The sequence below is a fragment of the Eptesicus fuscus genome, chromosome 5 (genome assembly GCF_027574615.1).
Source record: "Eptesicus fuscus isolate TK198812 chromosome 5, DD_ASM_mEF_20220401, whole genome shotgun sequence".
Classification (NCBI taxonomy): domain Eukaryota; kingdom Metazoa; phylum Chordata; class Mammalia; order Chiroptera; family Vespertilionidae; genus Eptesicus; species Eptesicus fuscus.
The window spans coordinates 72,366,884-72,382,107 of NC_072477.1; the positions used below are offsets into that span (position 1 = coordinate 72,366,884).

Here is a 15,224-nt window from a genome sequence, read left to right on the forward strand (position 1 = left end):
TTGTGAGTGATCAGACCAGCAGGGGAGGGTAGTTGGGGGGTACCAGGCCTGCAGGGGAGGGCAGTTGGGAGGGACAAGGCCTGCAGGGGAGGGCAGTTGGGGGGGACCAGGCCTGCAGGGGAGGGCAGTTGGGGGGATCAGGCCTGCAGGGGTGGGCAGTTGGGGACAAGAAGGCTGGCAGGGGAGGGCAGTTAGGGGTGACCAGGCCAGCAAGGGAGGGCAGTTAGGGGTGACCAGGCCAGTAGGGGAGGGCAGTTAGGGGCAATTGGGCTGGCAGGGGAGCAGTTAGACATCGATCAGACTGGCAGGGGAGTGGTTAGGGTGTGATCAGGATGGCAGGCAGAAGTGGCTAGGGGCAATCAGGCAGGCAGGCAGGCGAGTGGTTGGGAGCCAGCAGTCCTGGATTGTGAGAGGGATGTCTGACTGCCCGTTTAGGCCCGATGCTGGGATCAGGCCTAAATAGGCAGTTGGACATCCCTTGAGGGGTCCCAGATTGGAGAGTGTGTGGGCTGGGCTAAGGGACACCCCCCCATGCACGAATTTCGTGCACCAGGCCTCTAGTGTGTGTGTGTGTGTGTGTGTGTGTGTGTGTGTGTGTGTGTGTGTGTGTGTATTATGCAAATTAGCCGGGATGCCGTAACAGTCATGACCACTCAGGAGGTAACTTGTGCAGGTGGGTGGGAGGGACTGCTGCATGGCGAGGCAAGCCACGGATGGCACAGGCCTGCAAAGAGCAGGGCCTGCCAACTGGCGCTGTGGCGAGCAGACCCGCAGAGAGCAGGGCGGAGCAGGGCCTGCCAGCTGCCACGGCTGTGAGCAGGCCCACAGACAGCAAGGTGGAGCAGGGCCCGCAAAAAGCAGAGAGTGGGGCCTGCCTGCCATCCATGGTGGTGGCGAGCAGGCAGACCTGCAGAGAGCAGAGAGCAGGGCCTGCCCACAGAGAATAGGGCCTGCAAGCAGGGCGCGCTGGCAGTACCGCCTCTTCACGTGAGCTTCAGAGGAAACACCTTTTCTGACCGCTCATTGGCTAAGCTCCTATTACGCCACTTGCAGTGTTCTTGGTAACTTGAGTAATAAGAATCCAAGAAGGTGATCTAGGGTTTTTCCACCTCACTCCTGGAGGAAAAAACAAAGGTCTGCTGCTGGAGGGGTTAAGAAATGTCATATCCTGCCCTAGCTGGTTTGGCTCAGTAGATAGAGCCTCGGCCTGCCAACCACAGGGTCTGGGTTTGATTCTGGTCAAGGGAATGTACCTAGGTTACAGGCTCCTCCCTGGCCAGGGCCCAGGTCAGGGCTCATGCAGGAGGCAACCAATTGAAGTGTCCCTCTCACATTGATGTTTCTCTCTGTCTTTCCCTCTCATTTTCACACTCTCTAAAAATCAATGGAAAAATATCCTCAGGTGAGGATTTAAAAAAAAAGAAAGAAAGAAATGTCATATCCTATGAAAGGGACATCTTGAAAATGCCTTAAGAAAGTTGTCATTTTTTCGTGGTGAAGGGACTGGAATCCGTGTTGATGAAAACACCTTGGCAGCTGTGGCGGCCGGCAGTGGCAGCAGCAGCAGGGTGATGGGGGCAGTGCCTTCCCCTAATCAGCCCAGTCGCCTCCTGCAGAGGGAGGCCAGACAGCGGCTTAAGCCTGCTCCCCATGGGGAGCGGGCCTAAGCTGTCAGTAGGACATCCCCTGATTGGAGAGGGTGCAGGTCGGGCTGAGGGGACCCCCCCCCTATGCACAAATTTCGTGCACCGGGCCTCTAGTTCATTATATTTTGACCAGTTGCCTAGCACTGTTGCAGGTAATGTGGGACACGGGAACCTCCAAGTCTTTTAGATTGAGCTGAGGCAGACACATGGAACCACTCTGCCCAGTCCACAGTAATAGAACTTCAGAAGTGGAAGGAAACTTAGACCACCTAGTCCTACACTCTTAATTTATAGCTGAAGAACCTATTATTCACCCAATGGTACATGATTATAGAAAACTCACAGAATTATTGGGTGAGGCAAAACAAGTCTGGAGCGAAGGAAGCACCCCCACAGGTGCTAACATACCTCCCTTCCTCCTTTATGAAGAGTCAAGAAAGCAAAGGATACCACTCGGAAGGTCACCGGCTGCAATATCAGCCTGTCACCTAAAGTAAAAAAACAAAAACTATTGCAAAAAGGAAAATTATCTTGGCCCACACAAGTGGCTCATGTTTAGAGTTTAAGACTCAGCAAAGATGATTGGGGCAGGTGGTGCATGAAGGGGGCATACACAACCTGCATCAGCTTCCATGACACAAATGAGTAATACACATATTCTTTGTTCTACAACCAGCTTCCCTCCATTAGCAAGCATGGCTTGACATACTGTCTGACTCACATGGGGCAAGATAGCACCCTGAAGGCTGAAACAAAGGGCCCCTGGGCTAAGTCTGCCAGGGAATTAACTGCTTTGTGTTTTTCATGAAAATTCGACTCCAAAGATATCTACAGGCTTCGAGGTATCCAGTGGTCTAAAAGGCATCTCAACACCAGTGAACCAGCAAGTCTACTAAACTCATAATATTGTATTATACACGCACAATGAAACAATGAATTAAAACATTTCTCAACATTTAATTTTCTTTCCTTCTTTTTGGCATCTCAGTAATGAATTATACTAATATCAGCACTTAGGGGAATACCATAAGGGTTTGATGAAATCATTATATTTCATCTTTGTGAAAGTTTTGTTTATTGTTCTATAAATTACTCCTTTTCCATTGCAGTAATCTCCAGGAATTAACAGATTTAAATGTATTGTGTTGATAACAAAGAACATAATAAATGGAAAAGGCTCAGGATTTATGTCTCTATTAATTTAAGCTGTATTAGCCTAAGTGTAGTCTGCACTCAATTTTGTTTCAGCGACAGCAATGTGTAACCAGTGGAGCGGTTTGAGAGAGAGAAAAGTAAGGAAACCTATAAGTTTCTCTTCATGGAGGCCAACATACCATTTGGTTCTCTTGGGGACAGCAAGGTACAGGGTAAGTTAATTTCCAGTTTGGCATTCATCCCTGGATCGTTTCACAGAGAGAGTTACCATATTAGAAGTGTGACTGCATTGCACAATGAGCAGGGCCTGCCAGAGGCCAACGCTCAGCAAACTTTCCCTCAGTTTAGGGCTATGGTTATGATGAATGGGGTACAAGGAAAAGGTTCCTCTAAAGGAAATGTCACTGTTGGCTAGTCCTTTGTCTTCTATCCCACAACCCAAAGAACATTAGTTAAAAACAGATAAAAACAATCTGTCATTTCCATGGCACCTATTTCCAAACTGCTTAAAGTACTGGTCAAAAACCAATATTCTTAAATTATCCAAAGCTGCTCAAAGCCAGACAAGGGGTATGCAGGTTATTTTTCAACTTTCAAAGTTGAGCAAGCAGAGAGCCAAAGAAGCCCTACCCATCCTACGCTCCCTCTCCCTCGCCCTTCCTTTCTGAAATCAATAAAAATAATAATAACGAAGTAAAATTGTTTTTAAAAAAAGTTCAGTTCTATTATTTTTCCATCACAAGTTGTTATATAAGAAATATTTGCATGTCATCTATATGCCAAGCACTTTGGTAGGTACTTTTAAGAGATGTAGAGACAAACACCACTGCTCCCCCAGGGTGCGGGGCCTTGTTGGCATGAAAATGATGCTGAAACCACTTCAAGAACTTAACTTAAATCTTACATTGAGATGATAAGATTATATAAATCAACTTAGAACAGTATTCCAAAACATAGGTTATTTGGGGGGAAAAGAATTATGTGGGAAACAAGTTATACAATTTTCTTTCTTGTAGTTTTTCTCTATACATGGTAAAGTCCCAATAGGAGAACCAGATATTTCTCAAACTTATACAACCATGAAATCTTTTTGTCAAGAAGCATTTCAGAGGCTCCCAGTTCAGTGGAATGAGCTTCGGGAAACCTGGCGTAGACTACCCTGATAGAGAGCACATAGGCAGAAGAACAGCTGAAAGATCATGGAAAAATCACCCTAAAAGAATAAGTCAAATGTCCCAAGGAAGTCCTCAACCAAGAGAGCCCGAGGATCACTCTAAACTCAAGTTGCTTAATCATAAGGAGATCTGCGCAGAGAAAAGGAATGAGAAATAATACATAACCAGTACCATTGGGTGTACCCTGTGCCGAACAATCCTAGAAGGACATTATCATCATCAGCATGAGTATTATTATACAGATGTGAAAACTGAGAAAACTAAGTCCCAGAGAAGTTGATTCATTTCTTAATGTCACAGTGCAAGGAGCTGAACTGAGCCCTGACTCAAAGACCTGAGTTCTTTCACATTCTCATCATGCATAAAATAAAATCACAGCTTTACAGTCACACAACCTGTACAACAGCCGTGATGGTGGTTTTCAAACCTGGCTCCTAAGCAAGCTCTCAGAAATAACTCTTTATTTGTAGCATGAAAGATTTAGTTTTATCATATGCTTTGGAAGGGCAGATTTAAAGTATGTTTCTACCCAGTAGTCATGAACTATGTTTTTACCCAGTCATCATGAACTAGTGCAATGGCTACCACAGGCAAAACTTCTCAAATAAGTGAAAACCTGTAAAGGTAAGTGGTAACTTTTCAAAATTAAAGTCAGTAACATAGAATTATCTAAAAGTGAAAAATGAACCAGATGATGCCCAGGATCATGAAGTAAGTGATGGTAAATTCTCAAGGTACAGTTTGCTAAAGAAAGGGCACACTTGGACAAAATTAAATAATTTTGCTGTGGCTATTTATCAATGACACGAAATAGGGAAGCCACAGGCAATGTTCAATGCGGGAAGACACCGCTTGCCAATACTGTCATGAGAGTGCACCAAGGAACGCGGAAGGCCAATGGACCCTGAGCGTTAGCAGGGCTGACACTAAGCACCGACTGTTGGTGTTGAGATAGTAGTGGCTCGAAGCAATCTCTTGACCTGATAGGCTCCAAGTAAATGTTTACTGGACCTTACTGATCTTTACTGAACTTTATTGACCTTAGAGACGGTCGGTCTGCTACCTGTTTGCTGTGCTTTACTGAGGGCAAGATATGTATCTAAAACTGAATAAAAGCAGATGGGACCTAGTTTTGGTGTGTCTCTTCAAGAAAGAGGCTCCACCTGGCCCCAATGCCTTCTAAATTCATATTTCTTATATGGTATTTTCATTTGTGCGTCAGCCCCTCCTTCAGAACCTGAACCCCGCCATGAAGGTTGTGGCAGTTCAACCTGCCACCACTCTCCTACCAGAGATTTTAATAGAAAAGTCAGCCAAGTGCATTGACTTAGTGTAGAAAAAATACAAACATAAGACTCCTGAAATGGATTCATTCACATAATCAACAAACCTATGTTTTTGATAAGGGGAATCTGTATGTTAGTTGCTACACATCTTGAAAAACTGTTACCAAGCCCAAGCCCTGTGTCCTCTCTATAGTACAGCACTCCGCAATGGCAGGCATGCGAATTGGAACTCCATACTCTCCCACTTACAAGACTTGGGACTCGGGGCTAAAAATGTCAACCTCCAACCAAATTATTGTAGTTGGTAAGAATCCCTTTTGCAGGTCAGAGAATTGAACAATTAAGGTTCTCTGAATTTAGGGTCTCTGTTTATTGAATCATGTTGTTTCTTTAAACTCTCTGAAAACTTTCAAAAAAATTAAATGTGATACATATCAATTCTTGTATTTGGTCACATAATTAATCACGTTTCCCTTGTCCTTTACCCACGAAATCTTTCTTATTCTAGAAGGGCATGCTGAAGAAGTCCTAAAACACGCTGGCTTGGCCATGAGCTGTAAGTGGAGAAAGAAACTCTAACAGGCAATTGAAGGCTGCCAATGGAAATCACATACTAAGAAATGAACATCGCCACAGCAGTCCTCCCACCCATTCATTGCCTTCCACAAGTCCTGTGACTTCGTTGCTTTGTAGACTAAAGCAGGTGAGGTGATATTCCGGGAGTGACCACGAGGACAGCCAGGCCAGGTTACTGTCAGTTTTATGAGCAGCTTCTGTGCGGACTGGTTGTGTTGCTGCCAATCTAGTTACTATATTTTCAACATCTCCCAGAGAACAGGGGTTAATGAAAGCTTAAAGGAGCCAGGCCAGTGAAATGGCCCAGAGCGGGACAGTGGCAAACCAGAGAACAAGTGTACCAGTTGAAGTGGATACCTACTATTCAACCCTGCAGGTTGAAGACGTACAGGAAAATAAGCCCACTGCTGACATATTTTCCTTTAAAACGAACAAACAAACAAACAAACAAACAAAAAAACAGCTAGAAATCCCTGCATATTTTAAAATATTTATTACTAATTCAATCTTTAAAATGTTGTTTGCCAATAAAAACTAGAACATGAGTTGCCAGTTTCCTGTTGAGGGTTATCTGTGACTGCTAAAACAGTTCTGGACTACAGTTAGCTGTACAGACTGGGCACCAGGCCCTGCCCTGGTGACAGTGGTATGCCATGGCAATTAGGTATAAATCACAGGTATATGATTTCAGCAATTGGTTATAAATCACAAATATGGGACAAAAATATTCTTTATAGTTTACTGGAAATAGCATTTAAAGAGCAGATAATTCTTTCAGAGATACTTAACACTTAAGATATAATTAGAAACATTTTTAACCTTTACTCTTGCCAGTCATACCTTGTTCTGATTTTATTTTAAATAGAGATCACAATTCCAATATACTTTTTTCTTTTCCATTTACTCTTCTCTTTCCCTTCTCCAACCTTCCCTTCATTTGAGATGGAAGATTATAGGACTTTTATGGAGATGACACAAACTAATGTATGTAATGTCTAAAACAATGACCAGCACAAAGTAAGAACTCAAAAACTGTAAGCGCCTGCTATTGCTATGAATATTATTTAGCGGTCAAAGTCCTCAACAGGGCTGGTCTACAGCCTGTGGAAAGCTAGTGTTAACTTTTAAAACCAAGCTGTTACATAAATTTTCTGCTCACAGAACCGCTCTGTACCTACTCGAGTAAGCAACCTGTTTCTTAAATTAATCCCAGTTCAGCTCCTCAGAGACAACTGAGAATCTTTTGCACATCAGAACACAGATAAAGAAAGAGAGGTCTCTGTAGAGCATTTTGCAACAAAGGAGATAAGGGCCTCCGCCTCTCTTTTTCCCTTAGGAGACTTGAGGTACTTTTCCACCTTTTTATTTCTTTGTGAAATAGACTCATTCCCTCTTCCAAACTACTTAGACCCAGCTGGATGGGGGTGGCGTGAATTTATACACCATACAACTTAATGATCTTTTTGCAACTTGCAATGGCTTCATGTATATTCTAACACGTTGTCTCAGTTATTGTAAAAGTGCATTATCACTTACTGAAAAGGAGAATATCTGATCCACTATGTTATTGAATTAGCAAGTAATCAGTTAACACTAAGCACCAAGTTTTATTTAAAGTTTGCTACTGTCCTCTCCTGAGGGACGGAGTCCACCCAGTCATCAGTGAGCTAGAATCGGTGCCTGATTCGATATTCACTTATTTGAAATTAAGACTCTGAAACTTCCTGTTACAGGCACAGCAAGCAAACACCAAAAATAAGGGGTTGACAATTACATGGTGGGAGGAAATGATGCTTCAGTCTTTCTGAACTTCGCCAAAGAGGATCAAGTCAGCCATTTCCAAGCACTCCCTGGGGACACACAACTCAACACAACTCTTCCTCCTACTAGGCTCACTTCCTTAATGCCTTAATCTGCATGACATCATATCGCAGGCATGTGCTAACAGGCAGACAAATACAAACACATGAATGGAAGTAAGCCAAACAAAATGATTTACACTGTGCCTACAAAAAATAACTATTTATTTTATTCCAACAATACTTCTTATAAACCACAAAAGGCTAAATACACCATCATCTTTCCTGCTTTACAAATAAGCCCATCATTTTCCCCAAATTCTTTCTCCATGCTAATGCATTTGTGGTATTTTTTAAAAATAAGAATTGAATTATATTAAAAACAGAGTCCAAGGCTTTCATCCCCAGGACAGACTCAGTGCCCACTGGCAGGTGCAAGCTGCAGGTGCTGTCCAGGTAAATATGCCTTCAAAGGGGACATGTTTACTTCAGCACATGAGGAAACTAAGAATCAGCCTCAGCAACCAGTTCAATAGAATCAAAGAGACATACCTGTAGGTTTTCAATTTCTTCTTTGTGCTCCCTCTTCAAGTGTAAAATAGCAGCTTGATATTCTGCAAGATCACAAAAGAAGCCAATTACAAAGAAGCACAAAATGATATACAAAATTTCAAGTGAGCATCTCCAAGATTCCAGAGGTGCTTCTACAAGTAAACTGACTGAAAAAACAACAACAACAACAACACACACACACACACACACACACACACACACAAATTGGAGTAAATAAATGCCACAATTTGATATTCCTTTGACAAGAGATGTTGCAAACTGAGACAAGACAGGACAAGGAGCTCAGGATAAAAGGAAGATTTCCTTCCATTTAGCAAACTTTGAATTATCATAAGCTCCAAATTAGGCAGATAGGATAGGGTTAAAAAAAAAAAGCTTGATGAGTGTTCCAGATAAAGACTGGGTCAGGGTTTGTCTTTAAGGAGGAGTTGGAAGCTAAGGCCCCACAGAGAACAAATACAGATGTGTTAAGAACAGACACACAGGAAATAAAACTTTCTATGTGAGATCAGAGAATTCAATTTTTAACTCCCCCATTCACTCCCCCCACCCTCAAAATCTCCATTTGAATGCAAGGCTAAGCAAGCACCCAGGGCTGATTTTAATCTTTAGATCAACTTCAGAAAGTCAGGACCATTTGTCATTTGGGTGAGAGAATAGAATGTAGGGTAAGTTGAAGTTGAAAGGAGGACAAAAATAAAATCCTGGTCCAATTTTAGTCTGAGTCTAATAATGTTTATTCCAACAATAAGTCCCAAGTGTACACAGGAACTGCAGCCAACCACTAAAACGACCATTCCCTGGCTAAGCATGAAGCAGCTATGACAACTTGATTCCCAGCAATACGGCTAAGTATGTGGGGTCACAGAACTATGCAGGCTGCAGAGAACCACAGAGCAAAATGCTGTGAGAAAACGTTTTTGTGGCATAAGCCAGTTTTTTACAAATGGGTCTGGGTTGTGAGTATGAATAAGAAAAACGTCAGTTAGATGTCATTTCAAGATGTATGAAAAGACAGGCTATTTCTTCAAGTGAATTTCAGAATGAAAGGCTAGGTTTCAGTTCCAAAGTGGATGCGGGAAATCTTTGGTAAAGCCATAACGGAGAGGAGTGTGTCTGTTGATAATTATGACTAGTCATTCCACTGCTCTTATGAGGAACGTGGTCTACTGGGCTGGGAATCCACCAGCAAATTTTGAGGTTTCTACATCCATACTATGCCCCGAATCAAACCACTTCTACCATCCCACAACCACCACTATGGTCCAAGCCACCAGCATCTTTTCCCTGGACCACTGAAGTAACCTGAAAAGGTTATCTGCTCTCTCTTACCACCACCAAAACCCATTCTCCTCACAGCAGCCTGAATGATCTGTTAAAGGAACGAACCAGATCCCTCCTACAGCCCATAAGGCCCTTTGGAACCTGATTCCCACATACCTCTTCCTGTCTTTTCCTTGCTCAGCACACTCCAGGCACGCTGGCTTTCTTACTATTCCTTGAACTTATCAACTTTTTTTCTACCTCAAAATCTTTACTAATATTGGGGACAATAATAATGAATTATATTTACTGAGCACTTACAATGTACCAGGTGTTACCTAAGCACTTCACATGTATTAACTCATTTCATCCACACAATAATCCTATGATGTGGGTACATTTTCCTCATTAAAAAGGAAGAAACTGAGTAAGTTACAGAGCCAGAAGATACACATAATTCAATGAGTGAATGTATAAACAAGCTGTGGTATATCGATAGAATGGAATACCACTCAGCAATAATAAGGAATGAACTATTAATACATATATCAACATAGGTGAATCTCAAAGGCATTATGTAGAGTGAAGGAAGTCAGTCTCAGAAGGCTAACTATTGTTTAATTCAATTTATATGACATTCTGGATGAGACAAAACCATAGGGATGAAAACAGGTCAGAGAAGAAGTGATTAGAGGTTAGAGATGAGGGAAGGTTTGACTATAAAGAGTCAGCACGGCACAGCCAGTGTGACTCAGTGGTTGAGCATCAACTCATGAACCAGGAGGTCATGGTTTGATTCCTGGTCAGGGCACAAGCCTGGGTTTCGGACTCGATCCCCAGCAGGGGTTGTGCAGGAGGCAGCTGATCAATAATTCTCTGTTATCATTGATGTTTCTAGCGCTCTCTCTCTCTCTCTGAAATAAAAAAATCTACACTAATAAAAGAGAAAAATGATAATTGATCATACCTCTGCTACGCTCACAGCCAATCAGGAGTGATATGCAAATTAACTCAGCAAAGATGGTGGGTAAATATGCATATGCAGGCGGCGCAGGCAGAGGCCCTATGTGGCTGATGGGATCCAAGCTGCAGTCAGAGACCTGGGCAGGCAGTGGGGGGCAGCGCCGGAAGTCGCCGGCAGATCCAAGATGAGATGGGGACCCGAGCAGGCAGCATCAGGCGGCTTGGACCCGGGCAGGCGGCGCCCGATGCTGCCTTGCTCGGGTCTAAGCTGCCCTGCGATCATGGGGCAAACAGGCCAGGCTGAGCCGCCCCACAATCATGGGGAGAACAGGCCAGGCTGAGCCGCCCCGCGGTCACGGGGTGAAGAACCCGGGTCCAAGCCGCCCCACGATCATGGGGCGAACAGGCCAGGCCGAGCCGCCCTGCGATCACGGGGCGAACAGGCCAGGCCGAGTGGCCCTGCGATCACGTGGGGAACAAGACAGGCAGAGCCGCCCCGCGATCATGGGATGAAGAGCCCGGGTCCAAGCTGCCCCATGATCACGGGGCGAAGACCCCAGGTCCAAGACGCCCCGTGATTACGGGGCAAAGAGCCTGGGTCCAAGCCACCCCACGATCACGGGGCGAAGAGCCCGGGTCCAAGCCGCCCCCCGATTATGGGGTGAAGAGCCTGGGTCCAAGCCACCCTGTGATCATGGGGCGATTACAGGTGAACAGGCCAGGCTTAGCTGACCCGTGATCATGGGTGAACAGGCCAGCAGAGCCTGGCCAAGCCGCCCTGTAATCCCAGGCTAAGAAGCCACTCCGCTGACCAACCTGTGCTAGGGACCTGTTGGGGCGGGTGGTGTGGAGTCTGAGGCCTCTAGCCTGCAGCCACGGGAAGTCTTCCTCTCCCCAGAGTTAGGAGCACCAGCCCAGGTCTACCCAGTGGCCTGGTCCTGACTGCAAGGGTGAGTTCCTGCAGGCTGGGGTTTGATCCGCATGCATTAGCAGTAGGAGACCAGTGCCTTTGTTATTGCTGTGTGTCTGGGTTTTAATTGGACAAATGCCCGATGGTCCGGTGGCCAGCTTAGCAAAATCTTTTAGGAGGAGAATTCTGTCTGGGTTTTCTCAAATTCCCTCAGCCCCTACTCACCCCTCTGTAAAGGCACAGAACAAGTGAGGCCCTTAAATAAAAATCAGAGGTCTCCAGCAACAGTGGGCCTCTCTCATCACAGTCATTTGGACTGGATGGCATTTGAGTATTTATCTAGACACCATGACAGAGAAACACAAGCTCAAGTCATGATCTCTGCCCTTAAAAAATTCACAATCTTATTAGAGTGAGTGGATGATAAAAGCGCAGTAATAACATCAGAATGTAAGGCAACAATACAGAGAGGAACAGAGGCAATTGCTAGGATGATTTTCCAATAATTAGTACAAAGAGTATGAGCTATGAATTAAATTAAAAAAATATGTGTGGAAGTAGCTGCTTTATGAGTATGGCATCCCTTCCTATTTTAAAGGAAGCTGAGTTCCATGTGAACTGTGTACTATGCTATGATATCTGAGGCATAGGACAAGGGAGGCCCTAAGTGTACCATACTTTGATATTTGAGTCATTATTTATTGTTCAATGTAATTTATTTCTGTATGCCTCAGTTTTGTAATAGTTAAATTACTAGAATAATACATCTTGCTATAAAATATTACTAGAAGATCAAATGATCAGGTGACATTTATTATTATTTTCTATAAATGAACACAATCTCTGGTATGCTAAAGTGATAGGTATTATAGAAATATTCAGATAAAGAGACCTACAGGCTTGATAACAAGTGAGGCTTACTATCACAACCCAAATTTATTGCTTAAAAAAAAAGCAGGGAGCCAACTAGAAACTGAACCAAATATAAGCCCTTGAAGGGCAAATGTAAATTGGATAAGCTTTGCTATTACAAGAGCAAGAAGAAAAAATTCAGATGCAAGAATGAAAACCACATTGCATCCACTCTAAGTAGCTGTTAAAGAAAAAGAATGGTATACTATGAAAATACTTAATACAAATTGTAAAGACATTTGTTCAAAGAGGATCTCCTAGAGTAGGTGATATTTCAGTTAATTTATTTTAAATGTGAAGAGGTTAGCTAGATAAGAAAAAGGTGTAGGGGTCCCGAATTGCAGAGGGTGCAGGCAGAGCTGAGGGAACGCCCCCTCCATGCACGAATTTCGTGCACAGGGCCTCTAGTATATATATAATATATTTTTTTAAATAAAGAGTAAGCCTGGTGGAATGGTTCAGTGGTTGAGCAACAACCTATGAACCAGGAGGTCACTGTTCGATTCCCAGTCAGGGCACATGCCCAGGTTGTGGGCTTGATCCCCAGTGTGGGGTGTGTAGGAGGCAGCCAATTGATGATTCTCTCTCATCGTTGATGCTTCTATCTCTCTCTCCCTCTCCTTTTCTCTCTGAAATCAATAAAAATATATCTATATATATAAAAGCCTAATATGCAAATTGTCCCCTCGGGAGTTTGACCAGGAGACTGGGAGTTCGATTGCTCGCTATGATGTGCGCTGACAACCAGAGGGGCGGCGTAGAATGAAGGAAGGCCCTGGCTGGCAGCCAGCAGCTAGGGAAGGGAGGCCCCGGCCGGCAGCCAGAAGGAAGGTCGCAGCCAGCAGCTAGAAGGCCTCGATTGGCCCTGATCACTGGCCAGGCCTAGGGACCCTACCAGTGCACAATTTTTCGTGCCCCGGGCCTCTAGTATATATATCCTATATAATAAAAGAGTAATATGCAAATTAACCATCACTCCGCTACACCCATAAGCCACGCCCACCAGCCAATCAGGAGTGAATATGCAAATAAACCCAACCAAGATGGCTACAGCCACAGAGAGCAGGAGGGAGGCTTGGGTTTCCCAGGCAATGGAGGAAGCCAAGCTTTCCACCTGCCCTTGCCGGCCTAGGCCTCCACTCAAGGCTACAAAGTTTCAATTATAGAAGGTAAACAAATCCAAACAGAAATGGTGGCAGCCACAGAGCTGGAAAGAGCAGGAGGCTTGGGTTGCCCCCGGCAAGGGAGGAAGCCAAGCTTTCTGCACACCCTGGCCTGCCCAGGCCTCCGCTTAAGGCTACAAAGTTTCAATTATAGAAGAATCATAAATCCCAACAGAAATGGCTGCTGCCACGGAGCAAGCAGAAGGCTTGGCTCTGCTCCAGGCTACAAAGTTTCAATTATAGAAGATAAATAAACCCCAGATACCAGGGCCTCCACTTGGGTCGCCAGGGGGCGTGGCCGGCTTGCAAACCACCCCAGGCCCCTCGCCCAGGCTGCCCCACGCCCCAAGGGAACCCCCACCCTGATCCGGGACATCCTTCAGGGCAAACCAGCCAGCCCCCACCCATGCACCAGGCCTCTATCCTATCTAATAAAAGAGTAATATGCAGATTGACCATCACTCCAACATACAAGATTGCTGCCCCCATGTGGTCAAAGATCTTGCCCCCATGTGGACACAAGATGGCCACCACAAGATGGCCAGCAGGGGAAGGCAGTTGGGAGGGACCAGGCCGGCAGAGGAGGGAAGTTGGGGGGGACCGGGCATGCAGGCAAGGGCAGTTTTGGGGGACCCAGGCCTGCAGTGGAGAGCAGTTGGGGGAGACCAGGCCTGCAAGGGAGGGGAGTTAGGGGTGACCAGGCTGGCAGAGGAGGGAAGTTGGGGGTAACCGGGCCTGCAGGGAAGGGCAGTTGGAGGGGACCCAGGCCTGCAGGGGAGAGCAGTTGGGGGGACCTGGTCTGCAGGGGAGGGCAGTTAGGGGTGACCAGGCCTGCAGGGGAGGGCAGTGTGTGTGTGTGTGTGTGTGTGTGTGTGTATGTGTGTGTATGTATATATATACATATATACATATATATATATACATATATACATATATGTGTATATATATGTGTGTGTGTGTGTATATATATATATATATATATATATATATATATATATACACATACATACACATACACATACATACACACTAGAGCCTGGGCAAGGGGCCTGTGGTGGTTTGCAAGCCGGCCACGCCCCCTGGCAACCCAAGTGGAGACCTTGGTATCTGGGGTTTATTTATCTTCTACAATTGAAACTTTGTAGCCTTTAGCGGAGCCAAGCCTCCTGCTTGCTCAGTGGCTGCAGCTATTTCTGTTGGAATTCATTTATCTTCTATAATTGAAACTTTGTAGCCTTAAGTGGAGGCCTGGGCCGGCCAGGGCTACAGAAACTTGGCTTCCTCCATTGCCGGGGGCAACCCTAGCCTCCTGCTCTCTGCAGCTCTGTGGCTACTGCCATTTCTTTTGGAATTTATTTATCTTCTATAATTGAAACTTTGTACCCTTGAGTGGAGGCCTGGGCCTGCCAGGGTGTGTGGAAAGCTTGGCTTCCTCCATCGCCAGGGAAACCCAAGCCTCCCTCCTGCTCACTCCGTGGCCACAGCCATCTTGGTTGGGGTTAATTTGCATACTTGCTCTGATTGGCTGGTAGGCGTGGCTTATGGGTGTAGCAGAGTGGTGGTTAATTTGCATATTACTCTTTTATTAGATAGGATATAAAGTTAGCACAAAAAGGGCCATTTGGGTGATATGACTATTTTCTATCCTGACTATGATGGTGGTTACATGAATCTATACATGGGTTAAAAATTAGAGAACTGTACACCAAAAAGAAAAAAAGTGAATTCTATCGTATATTAATTTTTTAAATCTATATCAAATATTACACTTTTAAATATTTTTCCTAGGAGATTCAGCATAAC

General features: G+C 44.8%; 1 protein-coding gene across 3 annotated transcripts in view; it reads right to left on the reverse strand.

Annotated features, from left to right (window-relative positions):
- Positions 1-15,224, reverse strand: part of FMN1 (formin 1) — a 402,801-nt gene that overhangs the window by 229,520 nt on the left and 158,057 nt on the right. For all 3 annotated transcript variants that reach the window (XM_054716379.1, XM_008142957.3, XM_008142958.3), the window contains one exon: positions 8,190-8,251. In XM_054716379.1, coding sequence (XP_054572354.1) covers positions 8,190-8,251 — 62 coding nt within the window. The remainder of the gene's footprint in view (positions 1-8,189; positions 8,252-15,224) is intronic.